Below are 20,725 nucleotides of genomic sequence, written 5' to 3'. Positions count from 1 at the left end.
TTTAATCGCTAACTGTATTCTATATTATTAATAAATGAGATTTCTTTGGTGGAGACCTGCAAACAAGGTCGAGGTGTTTAAAGAACGTACTTTAGATACGTTTATTGAAACCATTGTCGCTTTTATTTGAACCGAGCATTAGAGAACAGGTTTACTAACTTCAAGATTTGAAATGTTGTAAGGGAATTAACAAGCTGACAAGATTCCCCGTAAATAAGTATAAAAACGTTTCTTTAGATCTTCAGAACTGAAAAAGAGTAAAGTAGAAATAAAAATATAGTTATTTGATGCGAAAAGTTGAATATGAAAATGTAAAAGGACAAGATGAATTTATGTAACGCAAAAATCTGCGCAGTATTCGGAAAGCTATCGATCAATGATGGCTACTTCTCACTTCCGGTTCAAGAACCTCTCGCTAATTGGGCTCGTTGATTATGAACAAAAGTGCACAGGGTTTTTTTACATTCCAAGGAATGCTCGACTCGGATAAACCGTGATAAAACATCATCCATCGACGTGGAACGTGAAAAATGTAAATGCAAACCAAAAAAAATATGCAAAACTGGCACCACAAAATGGGATGGCAGGTCACCGTCGGATGACCGTGAACGATAACAATCTATTTTCGTAACAATAGTTACAAATACACATGGAAGTTGATTTCTTCGTTAAAAATTCTGCTTTTTCACGTGACCTCCGAGGAAATGAAATTTGAGAAACATCGATTTAGCCGTTAGTTCTCGCATCGATTCAATATTAATAAATTTACCGCAGTCGGGTTAGTGAAACAGAACTTTTACATCGAATCTCATGGGAATTCCGTTTGCCAGATCGCATGACAATTCGTTCCAGGGTTTCCCATAAAAATAGAACATCAGGGTTGACGTCTTTGCACGACATTGGCCTAAATACTTTCTTTAAAATGCATCCGAATAAAAATAACTAACTTTCCTCGAGATACACAGTGGAAATGATCTTCATACATAACAGTATGCCACTTAGAATCTCAATTGGCTGTGACACGATAATGTTCTGGTAATGAGAAATGAGAACTAAAGTGAATTAGTATTATTCGTTACAGTTTACGTGTGCGGTACATGGGAAATTACAATGGTTAGAAAACATGTATTTAGAATAGCATATAAATTAGTACAACGCGTAGCATCTAATTATAAATAAATATAACATTCAAATGAATATGTAATGTTTATGTAACGAGGCCTGTTTTACGTGTAACGTATAATTCAGCGTGATCTCCTTCAGAGTACCATGTATTTATTGTCCAATAATTGTAGTCGAAGTTAATAGCACAAATGGGATACTATTATTTAACTGTAATTTGTAATTTAAGGGATACTTATACAAGACACCATTCGGCTTCTGTTTCGATCAATGATTCTTGATGCTTCATCTCGTAACAATTCTTATGTTCTTCTGTGTTCTGAAGAAGAAGAGAAATTTAATTCGTCAAATCTTTCTTTGTCTATCATGTTAAAGCATCGAAGTATTTATCGTCCTCCAACGTTTACCATAAGTCATTAGCACGATAATATTTTTTATTTGTACTACGCGTCTAGAGGTAAAAAAATATTGAAAATGTATCAGTGTGGCTCCTGTAACCCTTCAAATGCACGTTTTCTTTTAAACATACTCTACAATCCCCCTTGTTGTCTCTCCAAACACTTTTATGAAAGATGTTTCGACCATTTATATTTGTGGTCCTCTTCAATCTAAAAAGTTGAACGAGTTATTCTTTTAAATGCTTACACAAAAGACATTGTACAAGTTTATAATTTTAAATTAATGATTTTAAAAAAAAAACATTCACGTACTAATTCGTCTACTCTACTCAAAAATTCTTCTCTTCTTCGTACTCTATATTTACAAGAAAGAGTTCCGCAACAATATTACAACATTCTTCGTATAATTTCTACTCTGCTCAAAAATTCTTCTCTTCTTCGTACTCTATGTTTACAAGAAAGAGTTCCGCAACAATATTACAACATTCTCCGTATAATTTCATTTCTAACCGACTTCGAAAAAGAGAAGGTTACTCGATTCGATGTGTATATCTTTTTCTTTCATGGTACAATAATTTACTAAATCGAAGAGCATTATAAATATAAATGTTTGAAAGCCGTGAATTTCCATTTTCTCCAAAGTATAATCGTCTTCATTTATTAAACAAAAACATTTCAGTCTGGATCAAAAGAGCAAGAATCGCAACAGGGGAGAATATCGTGGGTGGGGAGACCAAGAGAGAGAGAGAGAGAGAGAGAGAATGGTCGAGGAGAGGACAGAAGAACTAGAGCGAGAAAGAGACAAGCTTCATACGCGTTCGCATTCAGTCTGTCTGCGGCATTCGTGCCAGTCGTATTCCGTTGCTTCTTTCACCATATTTTATTTTTATCTTTTTTTTTTTTAAATATTTCCTTTTCCAGTTTATACAGCCTCTTCACTAGTCGAAACAATGAGCTAAACGGTGAACGCAGTACACGCCAATTGACAAACAGAGATACAGGCATCCCCCGAGTGGAGATAATGTGCGTTTCACCTCGTAACTCCTTGGTCGTCTTCTCGAATACCACGATGCAGTAAGTAACGGAATTTTATTTAAAATATATAAGGTTTCTCATTCATGACCTGCGAATAATCCATTTTTCCCACTAGAACCGTGAGTCAGGTTCGAAACGAAACGCGGGAATCCCCCGCGCGTTACGTCACCTGTGAGCCTGAAGAGAGTGAAAGTTGCAAGGATAAATTTGTTTAATTGTGCCCGACGAACGTGATCTTCGATTCCCTCTCGAGTCCGTCTACTTGCTCGCGTGTAGCATCGATATATATTTTTTTATAAAATATGGGCGACGATGTTTTGCAGAGATGTGGACGCGTTGCCCGCGACCCTAGACACGCGACTGATTTCGACGCGCGCGAAATCTTATAAAAATTTAATATTATTACACGTAATTGGATTTCATGGTAATATAACGGCCGCGGGCAAGCTTAGATCAACTGGGACGACCTGCGTCCTTAACGAACGAGGATATTACGAGACGGTGGATTTTAGTTTCTGTTTGATCTAGGCGCGTAGATCGTTACTAATTAGATTAGCGACGCAGTCGATATCCATGAGAGAGACTGAAGAAACTTTGTTTTATAAAATTCTAGTATTTAGTAAAATCCTGATGCTGGCTTTGGGACTTTTAATAACGAGGTCGTTTTCAAATGTTGTCGAGATAGGATATTTTTTTATGTTAAAATTGCAACGCAGTTTGATGGAGTTTTAATTAGAAAAGCTGAGAAGTAAGAAAAATTACTAAATTGCAACGTAATGCAAGGATATAGTGAAATATGTAGACGTATACGATTGTGTATTATTATTATCATCTTCTAATATCTGATTTTTTATATTTTGTATAGGGACTAACATTGTTTAGTTGCAGTTAATTTATTATAACGTGATTTGTTACTTCATGACTCTGTGAGTTGAGACTTGTTCGTTTGAATAATAGTAACAGACATAAATTTATTCTGAATTTGTGTAAATAGCAAAAGGCTGTGATGGCTCTTTTCGAAATTAGCTAGATTACACGAATAATTTACGTTACAAAAGTAAACTATTATTGTATTGCTAATTTACTTAATTTTCAAACGAAACAAACCTCATTTTAATGTTTAGTTTGTCACAGTTTCATCGATTCAAAGCAATGTTTTCGAAAATTCGTTTTCGATGTTTTCAATGTTTGAGAAATTACAATTTAAACATTCAAAGGGATATCTTCCAAAGAAATTTGAGAATCACTGATTCGAAGCAAAGTTAGAAAACGCCAATTTGCAAGCGATTGTACGCGGTGTACAGAATTCTGTTTTATGCAAAATGTTTTTTCCAAGGCAAGAATTTGTGTCAGCCGCGTCTGCCGTGATTTTATCGCTGTCAATGAATGACGTTTACAAATTAGCAGTCTTCGACGAACGTCGCTTCCCTTGACCGTGGGAGCAGTGCATGATCGAACAAGGCCGTGTCTAGGTATATCCTACACTTACATAGACAATTCACATTATTATTATCATATCAAAATACATGAAAATTGTATAGTCAAATTTCGAGACGAAATCCAAGATAGATGAACCAAAAAGTAGATACTTTTCGTCTTGGTGTGAGTAACTATTGAATGCAAAATAAACTGAATCTTTAATATTGATTATTCTCATAAAAGTATAGCAAAAAAAAAAGCTTCATATAACCATTAATCCAAAAGGATAATATTATTGTACAAGCAACAGATAAAGTGTTATAGTTAATGGTTCACCAACAAGGAGCCTTCAGGATCTTGTCTCTTAATAACAAAACAGCTAGTGGACGCTTCAACATCATCTTTCACGTTTAATTAATAATCGTACTTCCATTTCAAATAAAAAAAAAAAAGAATAAATCAGAACAAAATACTAAAGTCTCCTTTGGAGAACCCCCTACCCAACGTTTTATCTTTAATAAATTTTTGTCTAAACCTCGATAACATGGCGCCCAGAGTCCGCCTGCACCTACTCTAGTCAGGTCTTCGTTCGAAGCTGTAATTAGTTAGAAACACAGATTCACCCAACAACCGACGACGTCTTAATGAAGAACGCGACGCTTAAGAACGTATGCAGACTGTTTAACGTGTGCCGTTAACGTTTACGATCCGTGGCAAGGACAAGCCAATTTATTGCTTCAATGATATGATCACCGGGCTAAATTGGGTACATTGGCAGCTTTAATTAACCGTTGGTGTAATGTATGCGGATTGTTTATCGCGACGCGGTAAAACGCGGGGCGAAACGCGTTCAATCGGTTAATTAAAACGTTATGGTTCATTTGACGACGGCTCGACTTGGGCTTGTACTCCGTCTGAGTCCAATTCGTCGATATTCCGCTGTTACGTAATGATCTTTTTAATGCGTTGATCGTCACGCGTCGCGTATGGGCGACACTGCTTTCCGCTGATGAACATCAACAATTCATTTGGAAAGTTGAGGTAAAGGAGAATAAATCTGGATTCTTTACGGGGAATTTCGACGATGTTGTTTCATTAAATAGTGTTGGTGGTGGGACGTTTAGTTTCCAAGTGTTTAAAAACATAATTTAGCGTTGTAGAGGTTCCATGGGTACACGTTTGATAGGTAACGCTGAAAGAAGGGTAATTACCGTGAAAATGGGGTACAAAAGTGAGGAGTAAATTGTAGAAGCAAGTTGTAACAGACGCTACATGTATGCATGAGTGGAAATTTTCTGGGTAATCATACGAGCTAACGATCGCGCTGCAAAGGCCTAGAGACAGCTTAACGCAGTGCTTCCTAAGCTGTTTTTTTACATCGCGGCACATTCAGAGCCTAATAATGTTTTTAGCACACTTTTTCAAACCGCGAGGATTGGTTATTTTATTCATTGGTGTAGGGGAATATTCTTAATAGTACAAGAAGAAATCACGTCACATTAACGAACTACGATGAAAACAACTACAATCAATAAAAAAAGCTGAGAAACATAAAAGAGAAACAAACGACAAAAATGAGACGTTAATAATATAAAGAAATGTCGTGCATTAACTTGTATTGCATTAAAATTAATTTGAATTTACTTTGAATTTATTTTGAATTTATTTTAAATTACAAGAATTTCAATGTTCAGATATAAGAGTTTGTTTAACAACATTAAACATTTTTAATGGAATTCAAGCTTTAAGGTTGTTCGTTTGATATACATATAATGGGAATGTCTGTGCTCCTGGTAAATTGTAAAGTTAAATTAATGTTTAGCAAGTAAATTATGAATTTGCCTAGATAACGGTCGAGCGATTATTCAAACGAATCATTGCGCGTTATCGTGGCGAAATAGAAAATTATTTCAAACGTTCAGAGGTGCCCATATAAACGTTCTGAATTTTTATTGGGGTGGAGTATCCTGCTATAGCAAGGAAAAACAGTATCTATTTTTACGGTTTCAAGACCGTCGTCACTCGAAATAGAAACCAGTTCTTCTTCTACGGCTAATTTTAAATCGATATTAGAAGCAATTGCTATGAAAGGGTTCAACTGGTATTTCAAGTGATTGCGGTATTAAATTCAAACACGCGGAGTTGTCCGTGTAAACATCCTGGGCTTCTATTAGTAAAGATTGTTCAGCGATATCAAAGACGGTCTTGTCTGTTCTCGCGCAATTAGGATGTTTCGTTCTTCCAGGCATTAAATGAAAGAAGAATTAATATCGATGAAAAATCCCTGTAAAATCTCAGAAACTGTCGGTAGACAGACTTCAAATTTCCACCGAGTACTTTCGCACATATTATCCACAAATGTAGCAGGAGATCTATCCAATATCTTCTCGAAATGGAAACTTATGGCACGCCGCCGTTTTCTTAACATTTTCCAATGCAAATTTACCAAGATATACTTCAAACTATACACATTCATGTATTCAAATTTGATCCTTCCACGTTTCATACGTTTCACATTAAAAATTTCCAAAAATGACCTGCTTTTGGAGCTGCCCCTTTAGGGGCGAGTCTGGTCCAGCTAATGTATTTTTCTAATGCATATAATTCCCAGATATGATTAATTTTTGTTATTGAAACTTTTTTTTACATATAAAGGGACGTTCAAAGAAGAAAATTTGACAGTGTAGATTTCATTTGAATGTATACATATATAGATATATGTAGTAGTCGCAAGGAAAGGATTCGGTGAAAACGGTGGGATACGTGGAGACCTGTGAAAACATCTGATAGGTAAAATCAGAAAATTTTTTCTTTAGTAGGTACGTAAAATACGTATGCATCTCAATTTGCAGAAAAAACATTGTTAATTGCAAAAATGGCGGCAAAAAACATGAAAATAAGCGATACATGTCGGCGGTTATTTTGCAATAATTTTATGCTATAATAATAATTCATTAAGAGTCGAGGTTCATGAGCGTATAAAGTTAATTACCTTTAATTTAACACGTTGGTCGCTACGTCACCCAGATATGGGTGACAGGCCTTGTCATTAAAGAACTAATAAAATTAATTTCATAGATGAGACAATAATGAAAATAAATCTGTACAAGATTCGTAAATTTGACGACGTTAAAAAATTAAATACTATGAGAGATGTTAAGCTATCCAATTTTTAATAGTTTCTAGACAAAATTTTAACTTTATTGAAATTTTTACGAGATTTAGCTTAGCAGCCAACGTGTTAAGCGTTGAATCAAGTGAATCGGACAAAAATTCAATGAGCTATGCGTCCCATCGTTTTGACAGAATCCTTTCCTTGTGACTGCTATATCTATGTATACATGTATACATTCAAATGAAATCTACACTGTCAAATTTTCTTCTTTGAACGTCCCTTTATATGTAAACCAAGTTTCAATAACAAAAATTAATTATATCTGGAAACGATACGCATTAGAAAAATACATTAGCTGGACCAGACTCTCCCCTTAACTCCCACTCTTATTCCATCAGCGTTAATCAGCGTAAATCATAGCCGACTGAATGAAAAACAGAATATTAAATAGAGTATCGAACAAAATATTAAAATTCACAACTACGAATAATTTCAACCTTTTGAGGTAAATTAAAAAATATCCCTTCGTCCATAAAAATCAAAACAAAAAATAAGGCAATATCTAACCCTGCCAACTCCAAAAACTAAAAAGTCCACGTAACCCTAGTCACCTTACATAACGAATATTACCATTAGCCGAATTTGACTAGGTTGAACAGTTGACGAAGTGTCCTCGCTAATTATCACGAATCATCAAATGGACGAGTCTACGAAAGCGTCCCAAAAAGCAGACCGTCGATCATCGAAGCCAGATACCGAAGAGCAACGGATCGCTCGTCTGAAAGCTGCCTGCTCGGAGACTGACAACGAGAATAATCTAAAAGTTCCCCAACGAAAGTTGTCGGTGTTTTGTCGATCGTTCGACGTGATCGCTTCAAAAAATCAGGGCGAGGCGTACGAGTTCCGACGTACCTCCAGCAGCCCTTCCGTTCATCTGGAAAAAGCTCAAGATGGAGAGCCGAGGAGCAACGAGGAAACGAGCCCGTGCAAGAAAGGTTTCGTCAACAATTGTCGTTCGTTGATAGAGAGCGGCAAGTTCCTCAGTGGGTCCTCACCTGATCGTCTCAGCGAAAGGACGTACAGCAACGTTCAATTTTCCAAGTCGAAAACCGTGCCTCTATCAGCGTTCAAGCTGCCGAGAGTTAGGGAGGACGCTGTCGATAAAGCTGCGAGAAAGCACGAAGCGAAGCATTTCAAATTGAACAGTAATCACGAGGGCAAAGTAAGCTTTGGAAGTTGCCAGAGTTGGGCAAAAATTTTATTTGGATAACTGACCAGTGTTTCTCGGACTTTACTTCTTCGTGAAGTTCCCCCCGAGTGGAATTAACCCTTTGCACTCGAGAGGTGATTCTCACAAGGGAACATATCCAACTGTCCGTCTCCGATTTTGATGAAACTTGGTGGGTACACTGTTTAATATTCACCTGTTTAGGTGAAAATAAGGGATACGTATTTTTTTATAGCTGCCCAATCGCAAGTTTAGGAGTTGAAATCGCCCCTTGTGGTTTCAGCAGAAAAATGCCATCTCGAAAACTACAATAGATATAAGAAATCTTCTTAGAGAAAAGTTTCATGGTTTCATGAAGTAAAACACAAAGTGGTCACAGATTTTGTAAAATGTAATTTGTTTATAACAAAAGTATTTTTTGTTACGTTATTTTGAGAGATAGAGAAATGTATATAACGACAAAAATGAACGGAAATTGCTTTCCGAATCCATTGATGTATAATACGATACATTTTCCTCCTATTTTTTCAACCCCTAAACTTACGATTGGGCAGCTATAAAAAAATACGTCTCCCTTATTTTCACCTGCTTAACGTACCCATCAAGTTTCATCAAAATCGGAGACGGACAGTTGGATACGTTCCCTTGTCAGTCGCCATTAGGTTTCATGCAGAAAATCTACAATACCTAACGTTTCTTTAGGTTTCATTTCTTTGGAGCCACAAGTGTCGATGAAATGATTGTCGGTGAGGTAAAGGTGACCTTATTCTCAAATCTAAATAGCTTCGAATTTATGGCAGATAGAATGCAAAGAAACATCTCGAGTTGCTGGTAGATACCACAAAAAAAAGGCCTCGAATGCAAAGGGTTAAATTATTAAGGAGGTTTACGGTGAAATTATCTTACAAACGAAATAAAGAGTGGTAAATATATCACAGGTATAAAACTGTCTTGATGAAACTTCAGGGACATTGCTATTTATCACAAAAATTAAGTGGAGCACGTTTTTCTTTTATGAAATGTTCTTAATCATAATATGATAGTACAGGAAGTACTATTTTGTTTCAATTCTACTAAGCCTTTTCTTTCTCCCAAGAGCTTACGACGTTTACTAATACATTTAGGAGCCTCTTACTTGAGAAACACTGCGATAGGTGTTGAATAAACCAACACCTAGCTATTTACTCACGGTACACATTCTATTCTATCGCTAAATTTATATTTGACCACTGTGAAATATTTTTCTGTACAATTGAAATACCAAGCACGTATCTTTGATTCATTACTCGGCACGTTTACCTAGATAAGAATTTTGCCCATCTATGCCAGAAACTTTGACCGTCGGAACTGCGAGAATTAACTCTTAACGGCCACCGATGCTGTTCTCTCGGAAGAGTATTTAGGTCCGAGCTTTATTTTTACAGTAAACCGAATCTTTGACGGCGACGGTAAATGAAATTATTCTCCTTGAAACGTCGCTGCCAATCGCTACGAAAATATTTTCGCTGGAAAACGCTTTCGGACGTTTCGTTGCAGACTTTAGAAAATTCCTACGCGAGGGGCGGCGAGGGGGGGGACAGACTGTTTATTAACCTTTGTGTCAATAACCCTTACCATATTTCGGTTGAAAATTTCTGGTGTTTCGGTCGAAATATTGCGAATTAAAACGAGGTTCGTTTGTTTTTAGAGGAATGAATGAATTGCCGCTGACGGATCAAGCATGGTTTTATTTCTTTATCGATAGAATTGCTCGATCCATTGTTCGGGGCCTCTTTGATGTCAGTTTACTGATCTTTGTAAACAAAAGGTCTCGTTTATTTGAGAATTGTTGAACGAAAATCAAAAATAATTATATTCCTTCTGTGAACACTTGTAGGGTACATTTTCTATGTATTAAAATTATTTTATAGCGATTCCTTTTTCTTCGTCTTTGCGGTTTATGTTTTGATGAACAATTTCTTCATGTTTTTTGATACATAGGAAGACATACTAACTTTTCTATTTCTTTTCTTTTTATGTGTCTCACTCATCCAACAGAACGCTTAGGGTACCCAAGACTCTCGATTAAAGAAAAATTATAAACAATACGGTTATTGGCACAAGAGTCTCTAGAATTGACCAAATCTGGGCATTCAATAATTCTTTAAAACGGAAAGTCTGACACAAGACCGTTAAGAGTTAAAAACAATTTTCACGGCCGTAATTATGCTTATTTTCGATCAGGATGCCGACGAAAGTGTCGCTACCGATTCGCACAGGACCTCGTCTCCAGGATCTGACGATTCCGCCTTACCTATCAATGAAAAATTAGAAAATGGTGGGAGATATTCCTCCATTGGTTCGTCGAGCAATTTCGCGCCTAAATGCGCTCCGCGATCAGCAACTTCGATCCAGAGCAACGGTAAATAAACTAGCTTGTTTCCAAAACGTTTGCATCATAAACCTAACTTCATTATGAAACAAAAGTTGTTAATAGTAACATATCTGCCTATACTGTAACTTAATGGAGATTTGAGGAGGTTCCTTGAGGCACGTGATTAAAAATAAAAATAAAACTGAAGCTGTGCAATATACAATACCATATTCGGTATCAAAATTAGTGCGAAACATGAAGTAACACGTTTTTTTTATTGTGGAATCATTTGGAAGAAAACAGAAAAAAATCGTTTACTTGTTATAAAAGATAAAAATTCATTCCACTGTACAATTGCGTCAATAGTTCACTAACGAGTCTCGGTCTTGTATAAATTTCTGTTTTCGCTTCTCTAACCCTTTAGCGTTAAATCATAGCCGACTGAATGAAAAACAGAATATTAAATAGAATATCGAACAAAATATTAAAATTCACAACTACGAATAATTTCAACCTTTCGAAGTAAATTAAAAAATATCCCTACATCCATAAAAATCAAAACAAAAAATAAGGCAATATCTAACCCTGTCAACTCCAAAAATATGGCCCACCTGAAGATCGACTACTCTCCCTCGAAGCACCTTTTCTCTATAACCTCCCACTGTAGATCACCCTACAGCCGCCACGGGCACTCTAAAGTGCACGGTGGTTCCCCGATCGGTTCGTAGCGCGTTAAATATGGTTTTATGGCGGTAACAAGCTCTTCGATTCGCAGTGGAGCACGAAAAACTAAAAATATAATAAATGTATATTGTTCAAGTCCCAATCCCCTGGTTCGCAGATCTGGCTAAGATCAGGGATTCGGCGTCGCCCCGCGCGTTTCCGAGCGCGTCGAGTGCTGGTCGTCGCGGCAAATACACACCAGTCGATCCAGAAATGTCGAGTCACGAGGATAGCTCGATCGGTTCGGATAACGAGGACGAGCCGATCGGGGGAATCCTGAACGCGAGCCGTCCGCCAGACGAGACCTCGTGGAACGCGGTGCCAAGGAGTGGTAGAATTCCCCCGCAACCCTCGTCGTCTTTTTCCATCGGTGATGCCCCAGGGAAACCGGATTCGGGTGAGCCGCTCGACGAAAAGAGAACGGAAGACCTCGAGGAATCTCGATCGACACCAGAGAAGCGACAAGTTGGTAATCCCTGCGTTATTGTTTATCCGTTAACTTTCGATCGATGTACAATAGGATGTCCGCATAAAAAATGCAATATTTCCGTGGCTCGTAACACTCGAGTTTATATTAGGTGGACGAAAGACAATTTTCGGGGAAATTGTGACGATTTTGAGGGTGTTCGGAGGGAAGTGGAAATATTCTAGGAATATTCTTATTGTTGGGGTAAAGTGGACATAATTCTTTTTTAAGAAAGACACGTAGGATGCATACTCTCGAGTAAAATTTGGAGGACAATTCCGATAATATATTTTTTCTTTTCATATTTTATTTAAATTCTGCTTTCGACCTCGGATTATATTTGCTAGTAACGTGCAATTTAAAGCAAGCCTTTGTAACAGTCTTCGATGATTTACGTTTACCATTTCTGAAAACGTAGTTCTGGGAAAATCTCGTTCGCGTTTAAGGTAACACGTTCTCTGAGTTTTATGGAATCCAGGAATCGAACGTTCTATGGAAAAGTGATTCGATTCGAATGCTCGTTTGCTTCTATGAAAACACAATTGTATTTATGGATTCGTGTCTTTCGGAACTGTACATTTATTTAAATATAGAGGCATGCTAATATAGGCAAGCTCATTAATAGTCTCGGACAGGTCACTATTAGAGAACCCAGACCTGAACCATACCTGACTCAGACCTAATTCAGACCCACTACCTTAGCCATCAATCAGCTGATTATTGCATGGCGATCGCAATCCCTGGCTTCTGAGGGCTTTTACACCTATCTTCAACGATGAAACTGCAAACTCGATTCCTATTTAATCTTGCCATATAAAACCACCCTTAAAGTTTCCGACCCTTATTATCAAGTAGGCTTTTCTTGTAAGCTTTATATATAATATAAATAATTTCCTGGGCACATAATCCTTACATTGCACGTATGTCCTTTCACATTGGCTTACATCAATCCTTGACTTCACATATTACAATGCTTTACATTATTTCTTAACTTCTTGCGCTACATTCTATCACATGACAGTTGATCCCTGATTGTCAAGTACCCTGAGATTAACTCTCTATCACCTGAAAGCTCAACATTTTCCTCGTTCGATTCCTATCAGGAAAACATTGTCCTGATCAAATCAATAATAATAAAAACAAAAAATAAGAAAGAAAGCGCCATCGTGTTCGCGACGCAGATCTTCGACACCGCCAGACATCCTAAATATTTGATGTACCTTGAATCGTTGATGTACCACATGGTAGCACTGCATCTGGCGATCTATTCCGTTCGATAGGAAAAATAATATTTGCTCTGGACGAACCGCGCGGGATATATTACCGAGAAATTTGAAATCGAGCCGCATCCGTCCGAAACTCTCTTTCAGTTTCGAATCGCGTAATGAGATATTTATAGGCCGACAGACTGAAAAGCAGTGTATTTAGCGAATAGAGGATATTCTTTGAAATTGCGTCCAGGTCATTTCGAAATAATGAATGTAGTTCCACGTAGAGAGAGGAGCAAGTGAGTGCTTGTTACGCCAGGGGTCCTTGGAGCCACTGTGTTCTTCCTCTGCTGGCCAAACCGGAGAGATTATACTAACAACTGTGTCTGCCTTTATTATTCGTTATATAGGATTTTATCTTATCTAATATTATAGATCTTTAATTGTATTGTACATTTTATATGGTGACTACCAAATTTTCCAAGTTAATATATTTTTAATGTCACAGATTTTTAATCTGATATATTCTAGATTTTTAATCGTACTATGCATTTTATATCCTGACTACCAAATTTTTCAATTTAATATATTTTTAACATCACAGACTTTTAATCTAATACATATTGGATATTTAATTATATTATCAATTTTATACGGTGGCTTCTAAATTATCCAATTTGAATACATTTTCTTTAGAGTCCCACACGATGTAATATCGCAAAGGATCGACTATCTCAAATTCCCATTCCTTGAATTTCGTTAAAGCAAACTACCAGAAGCTCCATTTAGTTTTTGTTTCCTTGCGAGGACATTTATTCTTGGGTATTTTCTGAAAGAATAAAACAACGTTAGTTGATACACCATTGCAGTTTGAAGTAAGGACGATATTGTTGGATGCAGAAATTTTCTGACGGGAGGAGGTCCTTGTCAGAGGGCGACGGCGAACAATACCAAAATGCAAAAGGCTGCAGATGCAGCAGACTGGAATCATCCGAGGACAGAGAGCAGATTCGGGCTTTTCCTAGCTTCACTGATGCTCGGCTGCAGAGAATGAGATTATCGAACTTCGAAGAAACAAACACTTTGTACAGGTAAACGATCGAGTAATCTTCATCTCCTTCTGTGGTACATGAACGACCGCGTCAAAGATTAATCGCTCCAGATTTAAAACGCGAGGAAATTAGTATTCCATGAATGATTCCATTTTTTTTTTTTTTTTTCGTAATCTTCCACAACTTTAATACATCCATAACCCATAATGCACATTTTATGCACTGATCGTGTTTGGCATACGTGCTTCATCGCGGCGGAAGTGAAATCAGTCTTCTTTATTTACATGTCAAGCATAAATCGTACCGGGACCATTCGAGAAACTTTATGGTGGCACGATTTGGGAATCGTGATCATATCTAAAAAAAAGTATCGATCCAAAATAAGAGTTGTAATATGTAAAATAAATGTGAAATATTCTATGAGGGATCTATTTTTAGAGAAACATAAACATGTAGATTGGAACGACATTGTTGCATTTTTATAAGTCACGTAGGTATTTTTAGAATGCTTATGGCATCCACGTGACGAATATACGTATATATATATTTGTGTTTGTTTGTTTCAGAGAGAACTTTGCGATATCAGAAAACGAGCTCGAGGTATACAAATTACTATTTCCTCTCTAGGCTATTTTCTCGGGATACTTTAATGTAAACGTATTTCACCTGAGCCTTAATTAATAATATCGAAGTTAACATTGATTTAATTGTTACTCTAAAAAAACTCTAGTAACACAAATACTGAAATTGAAGTAACTAATAAAAATATAGTGCTACAAATATATTTACGATTATCATTGATATACTTTCTTAAATAATATTAAATATCATACCAATAGATACAAACGAATAGGAATCACGAGAAGTGGGGGCTATAATTAAAACTCGTTAGAAGCCACGAGCCAAAAAAAAAGTTGAGAAACACAGGCATAGATCAAAAGGTCTCAGTGTGCTAAAAATGATCAAACATGAATTCTGCCACTATTTTCAAAAGATCTTGAGACAATAGCTTACGATAATTTCCATGAACCATCCTGTACAACGCTGCGTTCAAATTGAAATTTATTGTTCGAAAACGGTGACGGTTTTTAATTGCAGCGCAGATACATCGCGTTCTCGATAGGGCTCAGTACAGACAGGATCACCTTGCATCGGAGATTAATATTATCTCGGCGACAACGAGATCTATCAGAACGTAACTTCACCGGTGAAATTCAGAAAATGCAGGAAGACATACAGGTAAGCGCACGGCACGTTTAACACGTTCATCGCCACGTCGCCCATATATGGGCGACAGTGCTTTTCACCGAAGAATTAAAACAATTAATTCTGAAAGTTAACTGTCAATGAACATGAATTTGAACGAAATACTTGAACTACGATGGAGTTACAAAAATAAATAGCATAATAAATGTTTGATTACGTTAATTACAATTTCGTTACGTTTATTACCAATCATTCTTCGGAAGCGATGTTAGCGATATCGTTGAAATTAAAGTATGATGTGGTCCATATAAAATTACGAGATGTTTAAGTCGTCATTTGGATGCTTCTGAAATTCCTTGAAAAATATAACGTAGTACACATTAAATTAGAAGAGGTTTAAGTCGTCATCTTGATGGTTTTGGATCTCCATGAAAAATATAAACCTTAACAAAAATCCTTACCAAAAATTCTCATGTGAGCAAAATAACGTTGATGAAAAGATAATATTGATCACAATCATTAAGAAACGATACAAGCTGCTGTTAGATCCATTAATCATCTTGAGGCCCTTGATGCTGTAGAAGAATCGACCTTTATCTCCAAAAAAGCAGGAGTCCTTCCCTGAAGACTCAAACCCTATTAATTATTAATTTGTTCAATGATCCAGGAGTTATCGCCGCTGTGCACAGACAGGGAATCGATGGAGAAAGTGGAAAAGGTCCGTTGCAGGCTAGAGACTATAAAGAAATGCGTTCGTAGGACCTGTTACGCTGCTGAAACTCTCGGAGCAGTGCAACAAGAGCAAAGGGTCTGTGGAGGAGTTTTCATAGCGGACAAGTATCTTCGAACGCTGCGTTCGAGGTGTGAGAATCTGGCCACGGAAATCGCTGAGATCAAGTAAGGATAGATTAACGTAAATGCCGCGAATTAATAAATTAACGACGATCGAAAGAATCAGGATTATTTTTATTTGATTTAATAAAAACTGCGAAATGTAGGATTTGTTGGATTTCAGACGAATCTTGTTGATGCACAACATCGTGATCGAGGAGGGCACAGGAGAGATGGGCGACGATGCGTCTAAATTACGTTACTCCAATAATCGAGCTATGGTAAGAGAACGAAGAGAAACGGTTTTAGGTAGAGGGGTCACTTGAAAGTATAAGCTTCGATTTAATTCGCTTAGTACAACAAAATGAATACACAGTTCGAGTGAATAATTGAATATCAGGTCGTTCGCCACTTGCTCTTAGAACTGAACAAATATATTCAGTAGTTTAGACGAATATCAATTCAAAAATCATTTGAATGCGCCATCCTTGGTTGTGACTATCATAAGGTCAAACATTAGCGAGATATTCAAATATACATTCTGCCTCATTACGTACACAAGTAGATAGCAACTTCTAATAATCTTGCAACTTGCAAATCCATTTGGCGTTCGTTACTTCGTTTCTTAATGAATTTCCTGTGCAGGTGTCTAGAAGGAGAGCGAGCATTGCAACATTTTCAGGGCCTATATTTACGCAAGATGTGATAAAGGTAATATCTCCTATCGACTAGGTATCATTTTATATAACAAGATAATAGATCTGTTATCTACTTATTTCTGTATTCAGGAAGGTCCTAGACAACGTAATTCCGTTTCCGGTAGAGTTACCCTAATAACACAAAGGAGGCCATCGTTGTGCTCCGATATGCAACGATGGGAAAATGAGAAACTAAATCGAACAGAGTTTGTATTACTTTTTCCAAGCATTATTTGGGAGGAATATTTGGTATTACAAATGGACTTTTGTACAATTTAGCAGCTCCAGTAGCGTCACCGAGTTACGCGACATTTCTGAACAGATCGAGTCGAGGAGGAACTCTTTGGAAGAGAATAATAATCTTCTAAGACACGATCAAGCGAATAATATTGAGTCTGTGAATTGTGACGTTAGCAATAACGCGGAAAACGAAGATCGATCATTGTCGTCATCGTCTTTCTTAGAATCCAGCATGACCAAACACGTTGAAAAACAATTAATATCGTGGTAATTTCTCGATCAAATTGTAGTGGAGATAAAAAAGAACTGAAATGTTTTGTGTAAAAGTATTTAACACAACTCGCTGAATTTTTTGTTTCAGTATAAGAAAGGCCGAACCCTTACGAATAACTAGAAACTTCCAAACATGGCGGCCGATACTATGGTGCGCATTGATCTTCTTCCTTGGATTTTATGCAAATTACATTACTTCATCGGTGAATACGTGCGAACACATGACTACCCTAACAAAATGATCGATTTCAATTGTATGATCTAAAGGTTAATCTTGTCTACTAGGGTATTACAGTATTAAAAATTTATTCAGAGTGTAAAAATATTTATAAGGTAAAATAATAAAAGACCAGGATTACAAATATATTGGATTTAATTATTTTTTAATTTAATATATTACAAATTGTCCACCGTTCCGATACACACGAGTGAATTATTTTTATTGTAATATCGTAAGGAAAGAATACTCGAGCAATAAGTTGAGTATATTTGTGGTGATTCCGATTCAGGTACTACGTTTGACGAATTGCTGAAAAAAATAGTACAGTTGAAATATAGCGTTGCAATATAAAAAATAAATGTCATTTAATTGATTAAACTACAAATTACCTATTAACAGTTTTTATATGGTCATGGGTAGGCCATAAACGAATCGTGCCGTCTAAACTTCCGCTAGCTATGTACTGACCATCAAAACTCCAGTCTAAATTCATAATCGTGTCTTCGTGTCCTTTAAGTTCGGTTAACAATCCATTAGTTGCTAAATCCCAAACAAAGATAGATTTGTCATCGCCTAGGGGAATAAAGTATTAATTAAGATGCTGTAAAATTACAGGCATTATTTATTATTTAACGAAAGATTAAGATAAGATGTGTTACCAGCAGCTGCCAAATACTTTCCGTCTGGACTAAAGGCTAAACTATAAATTGTTGACTGTGCTCCGATATATACCCTTAATAAATTTCCGTCGTCTTTATCCCACAATCTAACAGTCTTATCAGCGGACCCAGTCGCTAAATATCGAGCATTTGGATGAAACTTTACGCACTGAAAAAAAAAACACAATATCTCGTTTACAAGAAACAAGATCTGAATCAAAATACGGATTAATTTTTTGGATAGAATACTTACATTTATATCTAAAAAATGACCAGCAAATATGCGCAATGGAAATATTCTATCTAACGACCATAATTTGGCGGTTCTATCATGAGAACCAGTTGCCACATACAAATTGAACACACTAAGATCCATACACCATACAGGATAACTGTGACCGCTGTAACAAATTATTTTTAAATATCATGACAACTGTATATCTCTAAAAGCGTCGTTAAGTGTATTACTATTTTTTTATGATGTAAATGAATATATGGATATACCTATAAATCGCGGCACATGAGTAATCGTTAAGTCTCCACGCCCTCATGTCTTTATCACTAGATACAGAAAGTAAAATTTCTGATTCTGGAATAAACCTTAAATCATGTACAATATCCGTGTGTCCTCTAAGTATCACTGCCCCTCCTTCAGTCCTTCAAATGAATTATGCAAACTTACAGTTTTAAATTAGTTTACTTAAATAATATATTATAATTTACTTGAGCAAATAATTATAAAGACTTACGTTCTGTCTCCAGTTTCATAAAACTTGTGTAAAAACGGAGTGTCGGAGGCAAACGAGAAGGAAGGTTCTTCATACTTTGGCTTGATTAATACTGTTTCATTTATACCCCACAGCCTAATTTCTGTAGTACTAAATCCTACTGCTAATTTGTCCATATTTGGCGGAATTACGCCACTACTCGCACTGAAATAAGCTATTGAATAAATCTTTTCCTACAACTAAAATCTAAAATTATATTTATATATTATTACTTTTCAATTGCATTATTCACTGTGAATATTCGTAGAGGTTGATGCACATTATTACGAATTAATCTTATAGCTTCTTGCAATTCTCGCATTTCACGATCAGCTCCAGTTCCAGATGGCTGCTCTACATATCCATTAATTCCTACTTCGCATCGTGTACCTGTTTCTTCGCATCCTTCTGCATGTGTTTCAGGCACATCCATTTTTTTAATTATTGTCACATGTGTATTTATTATCTGATATCCAAAAGAAAAAGTTACATATTAATATTAACTAACAATTTTTACATTTAATCCGATATTCCTTAATTACCTGCATTAATATAATATGTCCATGTTTTGCAAGAAACTGTTGAAGACATAAATGAGCAATATCAGACATATCCACTTTGTATTTTCTAGTTCTAAATGAATTAACCAAAGGTCTCAACTCAATGTCTTGTACTGAAAATACACTGGATAGCTCTTCTAAAAAGTCTTTTTCTGTTTCGCTATTAAATTCATTTTGATGCGATTTTAGAAACTGAATCGCCGCTTGCCTGTTACCAGCGTGTAGCATCTCTAAATATAAGTGACAAAATACAGGGTATAAAAGCCCTTTTAATTCCATTTTCAACTTATCATCGATTGCAATATTTACCCACATCTTTAATCTAATAGAAATAATATATACACAGCATTAAAAAGAAAGATATATAAAAGTCTGATTATATAGAGTTTGTCACATTAAAATAACATTGATGAAGTTTAAATAGGACAGAGGATATACCGTTGATATGCTTGATCTGCAGCAGCAACATCGATGCTAATAGCACTGAAAATGATGGAATTATCTTGAGATGTAGCAGAGGCAGCAGTTGCATTTAAAGTCATTTCATCGCTGGTTCGACAGTATACTTGATTGCTTTTGCAGAAAACCTCGCTGGTCTATAATCAATGTTAAAAAGTGACAAGAGGTTATGTTACGTTTACCACCTATTTTTCAATTTTACATAAATTTTGTGAGATAAAAGTGAGAAAGTAACGTGCCTGGTAATGACGTCGTTTCAAATATGACTCAATTGTGGCATTAATTAATTCACTCTTTAATCGTTTCATCTTTTTGGAATTACACGTTGGTTACATTCAAAAGTTTTGACAGACTCAACCATATGAAAGGTGTCGAGTAACGAAAGTCGTTAAAATTAAAATGTTCTCACGACTATTTAAAGAGTGAATAAAATGTAAACATTATCGATACTTCATCAAAAATTAGTCTGAAGAACAATGAGTTTGAATGTCCGCCTGTATGATATATATTTTCATCAATGAAGTAGAAAGTGAATGAAACTCCAACCGGTATACTACTACACAGCATACTATTTCCACTACTACTTTTTTCAAGCATTTACATTTTATACAATTATACTTAAAATTGATGAATCTATAATTAAATAGCAGCTGCTTATTAATCATTCTGAAAATCTGAGGACAAGAGTATATT

At 36.2% G+C, this 20,725-nt stretch overlaps 2 protein-coding genes and 1 long non-coding RNA gene across 7 annotated transcripts; 1 reads left to right on the top strand and 2 right to left on the bottom strand.

Annotated features, from left to right (window-relative positions):
• Positions 1–257: 257 nt before the first annotated feature.
• Positions 258–2,461, bottom strand: LOC128890904 (uncharacterized). Its single transcript, XR_008460709.1, has 3 exons — positions 2,335–2,461; positions 1,652–1,730; positions 258–1,573 (listed from the first exon to the last, which is right to left on the bottom strand). It is a non-coding gene; the product is annotated as an uncharacterized LOC128890904 (long non-coding RNA).
• On the top strand, positions 1,845–17,729 carry LOC128890898 (inositol 1,4,5-triphosphate receptor associated 2-like). Of its 4 annotated transcripts, none has more exons than XM_054149877.1 (13): positions 1,856–2,594; positions 7,740–8,311; positions 10,541–10,718; positions 11,512–11,858; positions 13,968–14,158; positions 14,686–14,719; positions 15,218–15,358; positions 15,993–16,222; positions 16,341–16,437; positions 16,802–16,867; positions 16,945–17,060; positions 17,137–17,361; positions 17,456–17,729. In XM_054149877.1, the coding sequence occupies exons 2-13, from the start codon at positions 7,787–7,789 to the stop codon at positions 17,607–17,609; spliced, it is 2,304 nt and encodes a 767-aa protein (XP_054005852.1). In that variant the 5' UTR covers positions 1,856–2,594; positions 7,740–7,786; the 3' UTR covers positions 17,610–17,729. The 4 variants fall into 4 exon arrangements, 2 of the variants coding, with proteins under 2 accessions (XP_054005852.1, XP_054005851.1); XM_054149876.1 differs by having other exon boundaries at positions 1,865–2,594; positions 17,134–17,361; XR_008460707.1 differs by lacking the exon at positions 17,456–17,729 and having other exon boundaries at positions 1,845–2,594; positions 16,949–17,060; positions 17,137–17,260.
• LOC128890900 (TAF5-like RNA polymerase II p300/CBP-associated factor-associated factor 65 kDa subunit 5L) lies at positions 17,641–20,611 on the bottom strand. Of its 2 annotated transcripts, XM_054149882.1 has the most exons (10): positions 20,272–20,611; positions 20,012–20,169; positions 19,556–19,895; positions 19,247–19,479; positions 18,996–19,178; positions 18,751–18,903; positions 18,500–18,647; positions 18,247–18,415; positions 17,977–18,160; positions 17,641–17,896 (listed from the first exon to the last, which is right to left on the bottom strand). In XM_054149882.1, exons 1-10 carry the CDS (start codon positions 20,338–20,340, stop codon positions 17,764–17,766), a joined length of 1,770 nt encoding a protein of 589 aa, XP_054005857.1. In that variant the 5' UTR covers positions 20,341–20,611; the 3' UTR covers positions 17,641–17,763. The 2 variants fall into 2 exon arrangements, with proteins under 2 accessions (XP_054005857.1, XP_054005858.1); XM_054149883.1 differs by lacking the exon at positions 20,272–20,611 and having other exon boundaries at positions 17,643–17,896; positions 19,556–19,801; positions 20,001–20,139.
• Between the last annotated feature and the right edge of the window lie 114 nt (positions 20,612–20,725).

The sequence above is a fragment of the Hylaeus anthracinus genome, unplaced genomic scaffold (genome assembly GCF_026225885.1).
Source record: "Hylaeus anthracinus isolate JK02 unplaced genomic scaffold, UHH_iyHylAnth1.0_haploid 12001, whole genome shotgun sequence".
NCBI lineage: Eukaryota > Metazoa > Arthropoda > Insecta > Hymenoptera > Colletidae > Hylaeus > Hylaeus anthracinus.
The sequence above is the reverse complement of the archived record's forward strand: the minus strand, read 5'-3'. Positions and strand labels throughout refer to the sequence as shown.

Excerpts from the sequence above, each read along its gene's own strand:
- LOC128890898 (XM_054149876.1), top strand. The coding sequence starts at position 7,787 with ATGGACGAGTCTACGAAAGCGTCCCAAAAAGCAGACCGTCGATCATCG. Across the intron at positions 16,223-16,340 it reads ACGGAAATCGCTGAGATCAA|ACGAATCTTGTTGATGCACA; the intron begins GTAAGGATAGAT and ends GTTGGATTTCAG. Across the intron at positions 16,868-16,944 it reads TTACGCAAGATGTGATAAAG|GAAGGTCCTAGACAACGTAA; the intron begins GTAATATCTCCT and ends TTCTGTATTCAG.
- LOC128890900 (XM_054149882.1), bottom strand. The coding sequence starts at position 20,340 with ATGAAACGATTAAAGAGTGAATTAATTAATGCCACAATTGAGTCATAT. Across the intron at positions 19,480-19,555 it reads GACATATTATATTAATGCAG|ATAATAAATACACATGTGAC; the intron begins GTAATTAAGGAA and ends TTTGGATATCAG. Across the intron at positions 17,897-17,976 it reads CATATAAAAACTGTTAATAG|CAATTCGTCAAACGTAGTAC; the intron begins GTAATTTGTAGT and ends TATTTTTTTCAG.